This window comes from Octodon degus, unplaced genomic scaffold, assembly GCF_000260255.1.
Source record: "Octodon degus isolate 3935 unplaced genomic scaffold, OctDeg1.0 scaffold00041, whole genome shotgun sequence".
NCBI lineage: Eukaryota > Metazoa > Chordata > Mammalia > Rodentia > Octodontidae > Octodon > Octodon degus.
The window spans coordinates 2240551-2255756 of NW_004524617.1; the positions used below are offsets into that span (position 1 = coordinate 2240551).

At 34.6% G+C, this 15206-nt stretch overlaps 1 protein-coding gene across 3 annotated transcripts in view; it reads left to right on the forward strand.

The window, feature by feature from the left end:
• The window catches only part of Dmd (dystrophin), a 1613500-nt gene that overhangs the window by 632415 nt on the left and 965879 nt on the right, over nt 1–15206 (forward strand). For all 3 annotated transcript variants that reach the window (XM_023715436.1, XM_023715435.1, XM_023715434.1), the window contains exons 27-28: nt 8784–8931; nt 12373–12522. In XM_023715436.1, the coding sequence (XP_023571204.1) occupies nt 8784–8931; nt 12373–12522 (298 nt within the window). The remainder of the gene's footprint in view (nt 1–8783; nt 8932–12372; nt 12523–15206) is intronic.

Consider the following 15206-nt stretch of genomic DNA (forward strand, 5'->3'; position numbering starts at 1 on the left):
GCCTGTGTACAGCCTCCCAAGAACTGTGATTACAGACATGTGTCACCACCCCCAGTCTCAATTGCAGTCTCAGCATGCCCTGGGGGCAGGGCCAGCATGGCAGACCCGGGGATTGAACCCCTGGCCCCTGTACCTACTTGCAGGCACTTTAATCTGCTGAGCTATTTGTCTGGCCCATTCTTTTTTTTTATTTTGAGACGTGGTCACACTAAATCACTAAATTGCCCACGCTGGGCTCTAAATTTTGATCTTCTTGCATCACCCCCTCAGAGCATTGGTATTATAGGCATTTAATACAACACCAGTGTTGGATTATTTCATTTTCATGAAGTAGGAACTTCAGGCAAAATGAACCAATATGTAATTTTTGACTCAAACACTAACCAGATGCATGAAACATGTAGTTTTAACCAGAGTTGGTACCTTAACTCTGATTCCAACAATATTCCTTAGAGTATATGAACTTATATGTCTAAGAAGAAATACTTTTTTTAATTTCACAAGAGAGAGTATTGTTTACTTGAATTCTAAAGTTTTTCAAATTATGAGACAACCACTTTATTTGCTCAAAATAAACTACTGTGTGGAAAAGAAATATTTGCTATAGTTGATCTCAACTGATGGCTTATTTTGCGGGCTTATAGAGGTTAACAGACAGTGAGAAGAAAAGTCTTAGAGAATTTAATTTAATGTAGGGATCAACTTCGGTAGTATGACATGACAATTTCAAGAGTAGGATGCTATATGATCAAGCTTTGGCGGGAATACCATTAAAAGCAACTGCGTGACTACATTGTATAGCTTATGGATATACAGCAGAGGAAAAAGGACATAATTGTCTCTTTATCACATAATACTCTTATATAATTGCAAGCTTGGAATTGAATTCTGCATGGTACATTATACCTAGATATAGTAGTACTGTACTTCAGGCCACTTGGGTGGATATAATAATTCCTTCTTCTAGAAAACTAAGTTAAGTGTCTCAAACAATACTTTCATCAGGAGGAATGTTCCAATGTTGAAGATTTGCGTTAAAGATCTGAGCACAATGGTATCGAATATGAATTAGGACGTGATCTTTCTTTTTCATTTCTTATTTTTAATCTTTATGACAGCATGTTTGCAGTACATTATGATTGCATTTACCCTGACAAATTGGTCCATGTACCTAACGCATCTTAATTCTTTTTATTTCCATTTCATCTCTTCTCCTTCTCCCTCTCTCTAGTTTTATTAAGTAATTTTAAAGTAGTATATGGACACATTGTGAAATTAATTACTAGACAAATGATGATTATGCCTGCATTTTCTCAAGTTTCTATGTTAAATTTGATCGAAAAGCTTCGACAGGAACTTTTCATCCAGAAAATGGGAGAATCATATTACATTCAGATATATGGTATATAAATCTCCCCAGCCTTAATTGCTTCATTGTGAGCATTAGAAAAGTAATACAGAGGATTATTGAAAGTTAAAAGTGATTCAAATGTGAAAATATCTAACAATTTGCCCGAAACCCTTGGTGAATCCCCTCTCCCACCGAAATCATGCCACGTGAGTTGGCAGTCTTTCCCTCTTACCAGAAGAACAGCCCCACAGAAAATGATCATTAAGAGTTAATGTTAAATTCATTGAATTTAGCAACACATCAGAAACTCTTCCTTTCTGATTATGCAAATCTCTCAGTATCATAATATGTGCTTCCTTCACTTGCATTAGGAGCATTTATAATGTAAATGTTAACAGAGCCAATATTTCAAACAGAAGCCATTTGTTTAAAAAAAAGTAGCTAAATGTATTGAAATGGCTCCACAAGTAAAATATTCAGCACTTAATTGCAGATGGGTAATGTTAAATATCCCATTCATTATTATTACTACAACATGCCTGAATAAATCCTACCATAAGCATTAACCAAGTAGGTAAACAAAGAAACAACACTACATATGATGAATGCTGATATAAAGCATATTTAAACTGTTCTGTCAAGAGACAAGCCTGGAAATGCTGTGTTCCTTTGCTTTTCTGCAATCATCTGAATCCATAAATTCAAATTGCAACTTTTAAAACTTTAGTTCCAGGCTTTTGAAGTTTCTGAAAACACATGTGCTTAAAAAAGCTGATTATAACAAGGTCCTAGTGAAATTGTGGTACTATCAATTTTATATTTCAAAGTAAAAATAATAAATCTGAACAACAAATGACTACCAAATCATTTCATATTTTTAAAAATGCTGTACTTTTTTAAAAAAATTAAGTCATCAGAAAAAATGTATTCCACAGTGTGTCAAAAGAAAGCGTACAGCAAAGAGCTGAAGCAAATTTTTTCCTTGGAAAGTGATGATTTATTCTGAGAGATCTAAAGAGTCTTCTAAATTAGTATACAGTTAATGTCCATAAAATCATCTGCAACTTACTCCCTTTCAAACGGATGCTGAAGGTTAATTATAAAGAGTACTGAATTATTGATAGTGCACAGGTGAGTCCCAAATACTCTTAGTGTCCAAATACATTATATCATAGAAAATTTAGCAGAATTTTAGTGGAAAGATCGTAATTCTTCACAAGTGAATTTATTGATTTAATCCAATCCCACTCAGAATTATCACTAGGTTTATTTCAAAATTTATCCAAATGAGACTCATGTTACATAAGTTAGCAGAGCTAAGGCAAAAGAATGGCTTAACCTATCAGAAATTAAATATGTTTTAGATCCTCAAGGTTTCAAGTGGTGCATTATTGTCACAAAAGTATTCAGTAAATCAACAAACAATCTTAGTAATATAAATATTAAAAAATAAGAAGAAAGCACCATAAATCAATAAAGAACAGATTTCCTGCAGGAAACTATCAAGTTCTGAAAATTCAAGGTCATACATTGAACTTTATATAAATTTAAGACAAATTAAACATTTAGGTCTTCAAATGAAATTATAATGATCTAGACTAAAAGTGAATATAATAAGCCATTATATACAGACACAATTTTAAGAATAATATCAATGAAAGAAACAAACTATTTAGTTATTTAGATATAGAAAGAAACTTAAAAACCAAAAGAGAACCTAGAATAATGTTCTCAATAAGTTTATTTTATATGTAATATGAAAAGAGCTCTCACAAATAAGAAAATAGGGCCCGGAATATAGCTCATTAGCAAAAGCTCCTGCCTGGCCAGCCCAAGGTCCTGAGTTGGATCCCAATACTAAAAGAAAGAAAGAAAGAAAGAAAGAAAGAAAGAAAGAAAGAAAGAAAGAAAGAAGAAAGAAGAAAGAGAAAGAAAGAAAGAAAGAGAATAAACAAATAAGAAAATACTGAGAATAATATGAATAGTGGATGTAATAGATAAATGACAGTAGAAACACAAATGACAAACATACACACAAAATGATTTTCTTTTTTTATTTATATATTTTTTAAAGAACACACATACACACACACACACACACACACACACATAAAAAATGATACAGAACTTCCCTAAACAAAGTAATAGGAGTTGAATAATGTTTTCTATATTACATGAGGTTATCTTCAAATTGTTTGATCAGGCTACCAGACATAAATGTGCAAGGTCTGTTTAAAGAAAATACAATAGCAAAATAATAAGAAATTCAAAGGGTTTGATCCCAATTAAATGATAGATCTCAGTTATAACAAAGAATTGCATGACCTGTCTTTTCTTGGCCGAGTACTCTTAAGAGGAAAAAAACAAGATCACAAGTGAAAAAGAAATATTTGAATTGGGAAGTTATTTTCTTTTTATTCCATGTTTGGGTATTAAAATAATAATGATGATTTCATGGTGCTCTTTTCTGTTCTTCAGTTTTTGTTTGGGAGTTTTGAGTTTTCTTCTTTGCTCATATTTAATTTTTTCTGGATACACAAAAGGAACATATGACAAAAACATATCTCAAAGAACAAATTTCTTTTTTTTTTTTGTATTTTGGGAAAGGGTCTACAGAGTGTTCAGGGTCTCACTACTAGATTGCACTCATAGGGATGTACCTCTTTACAGCCTCTCAAGAGCTGAGATTACAGTCTTGGGCCACCATGCCCAGTCTCAACTGCAGTCTCAGTGCACCCCGGGGGCAGAAAAGGCATGGCAGGTCTGGGGATGGAACCCCAGCTCCTGTGCCTGCTTGCAGGAGCTTTAATCTACTGAGCTATTTGGCTGCCCCTAAAAGAACAAATTTCTTAGTAAATAAAACCTCTAATTGATGACTATCATAGTTTAATCAGCAGTACCCCCCACTTTACCCCTACTCTCCATCCCACTGATACTCAGGAGGGTGGTACTGAATGACCTGTGATTGAGGTAGATTTAATCTGAAATCCTGATGTGCACATTGAGGGGTAAATGAGGCCACAATCAGCATCTGAAAACAGTGGGAAAGATTCAAGAGAACAGAAATGCATAAAAGACCAAAAGGAATGACGGGAGCAGTTATTCACTATATTAAACATATATTAATTGCATATTTACTCTGTGTCAGATATTGTTTCAGGAGCAAAAATTACTGCTTTAAACAATACACACAAAAAGTTTAGGACTGGCCTTATAGTTGAGCAGATTAAAGGCACACGCAGGGACCATCCCCGGCAGGCTCCGCAGACCGCGCTCTCGGGGTGCACTGAGAGGGCAATAGAGACTGGGTGTGGTGGCACGTGGCTGTAATCCCAGCACTTGAAAGGCTGAAAACAGAAGAATCACTATGAGTCCGATCTACAGTGAGACCCTGTAGACTCTGTACTAAATTTAAAAAAAAAAAACCTGCCATTAGGGTTCTTACTTTCATATGTGAGAAGTAGACAAAACACTAAAGATCTTTTTATTGTGTTTTTTATATTTAGTACAGGGTCTCTCTCTGTAGATAGGACGTAGATCAATCGCCTCTCAATCGCAGTCTCAGCATGCACAGGGGGACGGGGCGGCATGGCAGGTCCAGGGATGGAACTCACAGCCCCTGTGTCTGCCTGAGCAAGTACTTTAACCCGCTGAGCTATTTGGCTGGCCCCTTCTTTTTTCTTCTTTCTTTCTTTCTTTCTTTCTTTCTTTCTTTCTTTCTTTCTTTCTTTCTTTCTTTTTTCTTTCTTTCTTTCTTTTCTTTCTTTCTTTTGTGTATTTAGTAAAGAAATGGCCAAATCATAGAATATAATAATATTCTAATATTTCAGAAACTAAGGAGTATGAGAAATATAAGGAGAAAGAATCAAAATATGGAGGGGAAACATAAATTTTAGGAAAGTCATCTAAGAAGTGCTTCAGAATGTGAGGGAGTGAGCTGCCTCTGATATTTAAGGGAAAGGCTTTCTGGCCAAAAAAAGAGCAAATACAAGGACTCAGAAGTGAAGGACCATTTCATACAGTTGAGGAGCTCAACAAGGAGATGAGTGGCTCTCAAGAAGATAAAACATAGAGTAGATGAAAATGTGGATGAGAGGTTAAGAAGATAGATGATAGATACATAGATAAATAGATAGATAGATAGATAGATAGATAGATAGACAGATAGATAGATAGATAATTAGTTGCCTCATTAAAAAATGAAAAGGCAGAGGTGAAATTAACTTTGTTTCTTTAATCCAATGCTTTAAATTATTATTTTAACATGTATATGGTATACAAAGTCTTAGTGATATATTTTTTCTTTCCTTAAATTTTTTAAAATAGACTATTTTAGAGCAATTTTAAGTTCACAGCAAAACTGAGCCAGAAGGATAGAGATTATGTTTTGTACTGTCTTTGAAATGTAATGTGCATTTTACAGTCGCAGTTCAACTCAATTTGTACTAGTCACATTTCAAGCACTCACTGTACTGTAAAGTCCAGATCTGGACCCTTGTATAACAGTAATGTAATGTGTGTTTCGGACTTTTACTCTTCATAACCTGGAAAATAACAGAAGAGCTCTAGGTGCAGAGGTAACACAATATAACTTAGGTTTTCACAGCACACTTCTAATTCATGTGTCAAGAATAAGACAGAATGTCATCTTTCATGTCCCAGATCAGGCTTTGAACAAGTTTGCACCAAATAGCAAAACTGAATATAGACAAGCAGAAGTGTAATAACCAGATTCTGTTTTGGGGGCATGTGCAATAGTAATTCTCTGAAAGCCTTGTCTTTATACACACTGTGTCTTACTTAACAGCATGAGGACGCCTCTTCTTGCATGATTCAGAGCATGATCTTGTCTATGATGTCTCCCAAGCCCTGCTCCTGAAGTAACTTACCTTCCTGTAATGCTCCTCACACTTTGTGCACATGCTTATGTCTTCTCATGGACTGTGAGAGCCTCTTAAAAAGGCACACTAAATATCCATCTTTAGCCCTAATCAGTAGATTTCCTGGAAGGTAGTAAATTGTCAAGAAGAATTTGTTGATTTGCAACAAATAAACAACAAAAAAAATCACTTGCTAACATATAAAATAGTAGCAATGCAAATGTTCATCAATAGTCCTATATTTGTATTATTGGTTGCTACACAGCCAGGAAAATGGACAAATCAAAACTGTATACAAGATTGATTATTATAAACACAATTCTGAGTGGAAGAAGCAAAACACAAGGATATATACTATATGGCTTCATTTTCTTAATATTTAATACAGGCAAAATATCCAAAATACATAGGTTACTAGTGCATGGAGGCAGAGATTATAAACCAGCCAGAGGGAGAGTCTATCATGCTGCTGAAATTTTCCCCTTGTTATTCCTTTTCCTTAGTTATATGGTATATCTAATTTTTAAAATTCCATTGAGCTGTGCAGTTGTATGTACACTTCCTGTATGCATTTTATAGTCCACTTCAATGCTTGCATGTCTCCCAAAAGACAACAAAACAAAAAAATACAGATTATTTTAAGTGTGAACCATTTTGTTCACTCGTAATCTTATCCAACATGTGAGAATAATTTTTTATTCCTAATTTTTAAATATTTTTTCTTCACATTCTGTAGGAATTTGAAGTTTAACATATCAATACTTGATGGAAAATACCTGTTCCATGTTATCCCTAAGATGTTTAATATTCAGACAGATAGTGAGGTCAAGCTCAACTGCCTATGTTATAGGGTGATAATATCATTAAGCTTCCCTTCTGGAGGGTTAACAACTTAAGTTTGCAGACCAAAAATTAGAGAAAAAGAAGGGCTGCAAGAACAGCCAACATTTTGGCCCTAGCCCTTCAAGGTCAATGAGATCTCAAGACATAAAAGAACCTGTATTGTAACATCCTGTAACTCAGTTGTGTCCCAAATTTTCTGGTCAAGGAGATTATGGGGCCAAAGAGGGAAGGGATCGATGATATAGAGTGTGCCTAAGGGGAGTCACATGAAGAGAAAACATTCTGGCAGGCTTTCACAGAGAGCACATTGGCCAAGCAATGGTTGTGACTCAACCACATGGCTGACACTGACAAAGGATCTATAAATTTTAGTGCAAGGTTTCAGGGTAAATTCTGAGGGGATTTGACTGACCTTGTCAGATACATAAGTTACATTTCTTGTTGTATAGGTCTTGCTTTAGCTTGGTCTTAACCATCCAGCAGAAAAGTATAAAAACGAGGTATCAAAAGTAAAGCCCTATTAATATGCTGAGCTATAAAAGGCTCAAGTCAACAACTTCTGAAATTGCCAGTCCTATGGATAACCCACTAGTATTATGGACTACTGGACTATATTGAATTATTTTGCTGAATTCACGCACCTACAATATTTAAATGGCAAGGGAATACCCATCTCTGACAAAACTAAACAAAAAAGGGGATATAAATGAAGGACCATTTTGTATCTGTACACACAAAATAGTTAGGATAGATATACAGCTACTTTCTCTTAATTCAATGAGAAAAACAATTTGTACTAATAGTGTTTGGATGGTATTTCATGTCTGCATCTTGTTGTATGAATAACCATTATGAAGACAACAATATGCAATGTATTAATTATTGAAACTGTTCTACTAATCAGTTTTGAAACTGTCTCATTGCTGTTTCTCAGTAAAATTAATAAAAAATAGTAAAAAGACAAAATGAGAATAAAATTATGACTAATTGAATAGCACATATTATATGAACTTTTACAATTAAAAATTTTCCCTAGTACAACATATGTTAAATCATATAAATTAGACCTTATCTTTCCTCAAAAATATCTTTTGAGTCATACTTTGGAAAACCTTTTATCATGTAATCCTTCAGTGTTTCATTTTAAACCATTTTTTCTTTGTCCTTTTATTTCCCAAAAGTATGCTTTAATTCCACATCTTCAATCATGACAGTTCATGTCACATACTTATCCTAGTGCAGTTGTTTCCATACAGTGACAATCATGCCCTGGAGGGTATTAGGTGATGCCACAGTACATGATTGGCTGTCACCCCCATGAGAAGTTGCTATTGGCAGGTAGTATATACAGTCCCATAATGCTGCTGGATACACAGTGCACAGAGCAGCACCTAATGGCACAGAATCCTCTATCCTTAAATATCAATAGTGCTTAGGTCTGGCAAACTAGCTCTAAAGCAATAATAGAATGTTGTGGAATTTTTAAACAGAGATTTTCTTGACCAGTATTGATCCATTATCTTTCAGAGACTTTTGAAAGGTTGAAATTACTTTGTTCAAAGTGAATGAATTTTCTTAAAATGAATTATACATTGTTGACACCTTTTCAAATGTTGAATTTTAAAGTGTTTCCCATATTCTTTCCAGCATATTTATTTAAAAAACTTGAGAAATATGTCATTAAAACAATTTTATTTTTCTTTCTCCAGGCAAGAAGAACAAAAGAATATAGTATCAGAATTTCAAAGAGATTTAAATGAATTTGTTTTATGGTTGGAAGAAGTGGATAACATTAGTACTATTCCCCTTGAACTTGGAAATGAGCAGCAGCTAACAGAAAAGCTTGAACAAGTCAAGGTAATTTTATTTTCTAAATTCCTCCAGGGCCTACTTGTATAAAATCTATTTCTAAGATGTATTTAATCATTGATTTCCTGCCCATTGTATTATTTATAATTTCTTACTAAACTTTTTTCTCACAGCTTTATTTTGTCTTAAGCCTATGGCTTCTACCATTGTACATATGTATGTGTAGATACATATATGTATGTTTGTATATGTAGGTATATATGCATACATAGATGTATATATTACTTATATATTGCATCTGTCAGAGAATAGCGGTTAATTTTAAAACTAATTTTAAATTAATTCTAGAATTTCATAGCTTTAAATAATTTCAAATACTTTAAAAAATAGTTGAGTGGCTACGCTGCACCGATGGGACCTGATGGTCCCAGCCCAGGTGCAGCATGGGTGAGCCCCTCTTCCACCCCTTTGGGATGCCCCCCACCACTCTACAGACCCCCCACCCTGCCTGCTGAATAGGAATTTCTGCCATATTCTGGGAACCCCCAGATGCAGTCCTAGCCCAGGCCCAGTGAATGTGTGGGAGAGCCTCCCGCTACCCTGTGCTGGCAGGACCTACCAGTCCCAGCCCAAACACAGCGTGGGTGAGACCCTCTTCCACCCCCTTGAGACCCCTCCACTACTCCACAGCACCCCCCACCCCACCCACCACGTGAGAATTTCTGCCGCCTTCTAGGGACCCCCAGATCCAGTCCTAGCCCAGGCCCGGTGAGGGTGTGGGAGAGCTTCCTCTCTCCCTTACTCCACCTTGTCCCCTCCAGACTCAGCTCAAGCCTGGCATACAGGCCTGAGGTGAAACTCTGCAGCTGCAGTCCCTGCAGAGAGAGTAGGGGCTAGAACCACCCAGCTAGTCCAGGAGCAGTACATCTTGCCAGAGGGGCACAACAGGTTCACCCTCAAGGGCAGCAGCAGGAAGGAGCTGAGCACAACAGCCAGACCCAAGCCAGGCACAGCTGGATAAATCCAAACTTTGTAGATCTACAGCTGAACTTCAGTAGGTGCTAAGGTTATAACTGCACCAAAGCTCTACAACAAAGGTCAGAAGACAGTGCTACAGAAAATGACAACGAGAAGGAGCAAAATACAATCTCAGAACCCAAGCCCACCCATAACAAGTGCAGAGGACACTAACACAGAACAAATTGGGAATCATACAGCTGAAAGCAATGAATCAATGGCTTCTGAAATAAAGAAACAGCTGCAGAAAGGTATAGAGGAACTCAGATTGGAAATGAAAAAAGAAATCCCTGGATTAATAACAGCTGCAGTAACAAATCAAATGCAGAAACATATGGAGGAAACCCAATGCCCACCCAGAACAAGTGCAGAGGACACTAGCTCAGCTCAAATGTATGAATTAATAGCGTCGATAGTAAATAAGCAACAGCAGAAAGTCATAGAGGAACTCAGAATGGAATTATTTTCTACTAGCTCAGCTTAAATGTACAAATTAATAGCATTGATAGTAAATCAGCAACAGCAGAAAGTTATAGAGGAACTCAGAGCAGAATTTTCTGAAAAGAAAAATGGTTGAATCCTAAAATATAAATATAAATGGGAATTACTATTCAATCTATATTGGGCTATGCATGTGACAATTTGAGGCGAGTGTTTGTAGCAAAATATCTCATTTCTAAGAGAAAGCCTTAATTGTAGAAGCAGTAACTCTACTTCAGTCGCTGATCAAAGGTGTTCCATTTGCCTGCAGCTATCTTTTGTTTTGGTGTCTTAGGTCTGAGGGTGGGGAGAAGAGGGGTTGTTTCAGATTCCACTGGGGTTGAGTAGATATTCAACTTACTCAAGTGACCTTTCATATTCTATTATCATGATGTCTACTTCTGGCTGATTACCTCACAGGACTGACTGAGGGGGTTTGATTGTGCAGTTGGATTAATTTTTATAATTCTAATTTGGGTCAAGCAACTCTTTTGGATGTGTTTAATTCTCCTTCTTGAGGAAAAGGTAAAAGGGAAGGGGCATTAATATTTACTCATTCCCTATTTGGGGCCAAACATTTAGATGCACTTACAATTGCAATCTTATTTGATCTTCATATTAATCTCTCAAAAATGATTTCTGGTATTACTTTGCAAGGTTGTATAATCAAACAGAAATAGAATTTCTTATTTATCAATGAATCACTCAGTTTAATCATGTGAATTAGAATCTAATTTCAACTGATTATTACAATGAAATAAAAATTTACCACCTGCCAGAAAATATAGTATAAAACATTGCTTATGTAATAAACAAATACTGAGCACCTTCTATACATCAGACATTATACTACATATTCAACACTGCAAAACCATTCTTTGTGAACTATTTGAAGATTATTATACTCTATAAAACTAAACTGAGTCTGATCTTGGAAATTCAAGCATCCTAAGTATACTGAGTGTCATATGTAGCAATGCAATTGATAATTCATTTTGTAAATATAAGTAGAAGCATTCATTTATTAATGAATATGTATTCATGTTCTATTCCTCTTAGACAACCTACAAAGTATTGTCCAATACAGCTGTCTATGGCGCTGCCAATGCTCTGTTACCCATTTCCATAACCACAAGCCAAATGTTCCTTTGGTAAAAGGTCTAGTGTGAGTGAGGAAATAGTTTATTTTGTTTCACTGAGTTTTAATTATCTTAAATTTAACTTTAATTAACTTAAATCACATCATATGGCAAGGGGCTACTGAATTGCACACTGCATCTGGAGACAAAATAAATAAAACACAATTATTAGCATCATGATGGTTATGTAGATTTTGGCAAAGGCATAAACTATGGGATGCTGAAAAGTAAGAATTCCAGAATGAAACCTTGTGTTTGAATCACTGCTCTGTTTTTTGCTAGCTTTGTGTCTTTAGGGCTATTATTTAACCTCCCTGGGCCAGGTTTCTTCTCTATAAAATGAAGTTATTAGGAATTACCTTCTAAAACTACAACAATCTTAACAGAAACATACAAAATCTATAGGAAAAGCCTAAAGCATTGCTTAGCCCTGTGTATACTGAGAGTGCAGTTTCTTGCTCAGTGTCATTCATGGTATACTGTGACTGACTGTGGTACCTGTAAGTTTGTAAATTTATTCAGATTCTTATATTTCTGATAGATATGAGTGTTCAGAATAACTGTTCAGGGTGTTTGTTTACAGCTCATCATACCACCTAACATTTTTATTTTTACAAATAGAAAAAGTCTGCAGGATAACATAATCTGTTTACATATAGAAAGGCTGGTCTATGTGGGAATAGGCAACTCAGTCCCCAGCTCTGTGTTCTGTAGCAAACTGGCGGCATTTGAGGTGCCAGTGGGCCTTTGGTCGAGGCTGTTCATTCTGATAAACTAATCAATAAAGGTGAAGACAAGCAGTTGCAATTGTGTTGTAATTCATTTTCAACATTACTGCCTTTGTCTGTTCCAGTTACTGGCAGAAGAGCTGCCCCTGCGCCAGGGAATTCTTAAACAATTAAATGAAACCAGAGGAACAGCACTTGTAAGTGCTCCCATAAGCCCAGAAGAACAAGATAAACTTGAAAATAAACTTCAACACACAAACCTCCAGTGGATAAAGGTTAGACATTAACCATCTCCTCTGTCATATGTGTTAAATGGTCTAAGTATTTATATTTATTTTGTTTCCTAGGTGTGTTATTGGTGGGATATAAAGCTGGTGTGTGGAATTTTGTTTTGTGTTTAATTACCTGACCATTTGATTTAGCTTTATATTTTGTTGCAAACAGAAAAGAGCTCATGGGTAGTTTTGTATTAATGCCACTATTTTCTGTATTAATTATTCTGAAAAATTGGACTGAAAAGTGAAGTACTTACTTCAGTGATCAACTGTATATCGTTAGTATTTAAGCAAGATAGAGGTGATCTAGTTCAACAAATGATGTAAGTCAAAATCGCTTAGCTGTATCTATAATACTTAAAAAGGTTGTTATTTTTTAAAAATGTATCTACTCACTTTGCCTGTAAGTCTTTACTTTTCCACTTAGGATACTTTCAAATTAATCCTAAAAGTGTTTATATTATTATTATTAGTAGTAGTAGTAGTATTAGTATTACTATTATTTGATACTGGGAATTGAATTCAGGACCTCACGCTGCCAGCAAGGCACTATGCCACTGAGCTATATCTCCAGCCCTAAAATAAAGTTTATTAATACTTTGAAAAGGAATAATTTCCCACTACATAGTCACGCCAATCTGCAGATCCCTTCCTATTACATTTGATTGTGTCTCTAATTCAACCAGTAACAGATGGCATAATTACAACAGATTTATTGAAATATAATTAATATACTATCAAATTCACACATTTAAAATATACAATTCAATGTTTTTGTATATTATTTAATCTTTAATTGTATATATACATATATGTAAATTTTTCATCTTAATGACATTGGAGTGTATATATCATTCAGTGGTATGGATTGTAACCATCATCAACATGTATTTTCAAAATTTTCTCTCACTGCAAACAAACATCCATAACTGTTAAATCCTAGCTCCTCATCTCTGTGCCTCCAACCTCTAGCAACCTCTATGTTTATGAATTTTCCTGTTCTAGATATTTCACATAAATGAACTTCATGATATTTGTGCATTCATGCCTGGCTTAGTTTATTTAGCATGTTTTCAAGGTTTAACCATGTTCTACCATGTATCAGACTTTATTTCTTTTTATGACTGGATAACATTAATTCTATACATGCATGTGTATGTACGTTCATTTTTATTTTTAAAAATTGGGATTTGGCTCTATAAATGCTACAACTTTTTTTCTTCTTATCCAAGTATGCCTTGGATGTTTTTCATTCATTCAATAAGCTTTAGAGGTATCAGATCAATTTTGTATGAATTCATCCAGAATAGTGATTGAAATTATGCTTAATTTGTAGAAAAATTGGGCCGGGGAGATGGCTCAGTGGAATAAGCACTACCCTGGCAAGTGCAAAGGCCTAAGTTCAATCCCCGGTTCCGCAAAAAAAAAAAAAAAAAAAAAAAAAAAAAAAAAAAAAAAACGACTTCCCTGTCTTCAGCGTTAATTTGTAGAAAAATTAACATCATTGTCATATTTAATTATCTAATAGGATAACATAAGATATATCTTCATTAATTTATATCTCTTTAATGAATTATTTAATAACATTATGCAGTTGTCAGTCCAGAAGTCTTGCATATGATTTATCAGATTTCATCACAGATATTTAATGTTTTGACCCTAATAAGAATGGAATTATTTGTAAATTTTGTTCTTTCTTTGTGATAGACTATAAAGATATAATTGATATTGTATATTTAGTACGTCATGATCACCTCACTAAATTTACTTATTAATAACGTTTATTGACTCTTTTGTGTTTTTAACACATAAAATTATGTCATTGAATAGAGGCAGCTTATCTCTTTGTAATCCTTATACTTTTAAGAATGTTTTGTTTTGTTTTTGTTTCATACTGTTGCACAGACTAGGACCTCCAACACAATGTTAAAATGAAGGTTCTGATAATGGAAAGCATTATCTTATTCTGTGTCTCTGTAGAAAGCTTTCAATGCTTGTCATTAAACACAATGTCATAGGATTTTTTTTGCTTTCTTAATCAGGATTGAAAATTTCTCTCTTTATTCTCAGTTGAAGCTTTTATTATAAGCAGGCACTGAATATAGTTAAGTGCTTTCTTTGCACTAATTAAAATGATTGCATGGTTTTCCTTATTTTGTGTGAATGTGGTAAATTCTAGCCATTGATTTATGAATGTAAAACCTCTTTGAGGTTCTTGAAAACAACCTTATTGGTCATGATGTCTTATACTTTTTAGAAGTTGCTGGAATTAATTTTCTAATATTTTATTGAATTTTTTTATCTTTGTTCATGACAGGAATCTACTACTTTCCACTCTAAATATTCTCTCTAAGTGTTGGTAGCAATACTAAACTGGCTTTATAAAACGAGTTAGAACATGCTTCCTCTTTCTCATTTTTTATGAAAGTAATTGTTGAAGATTGATATGATTTCTTCCTCTAGCATTTTAAAAACTCAATTGTTAGGACATCTGGCATGGAATGTTTTAATGGGAAAGTGTTTAATAATGAATTCAGTTTCTTGAATAGATATAGAAATGGTTAGTTGTTTTTTTTTTTTCTTTCTCTCGGCTTTTTGTAACTTGTGTCTTCAAGGAATTTTTTCTTCATCTTGTAATTTTCCCTTTGGGCTATAGATGTTCATATAGTTAGTGATCTTTAATA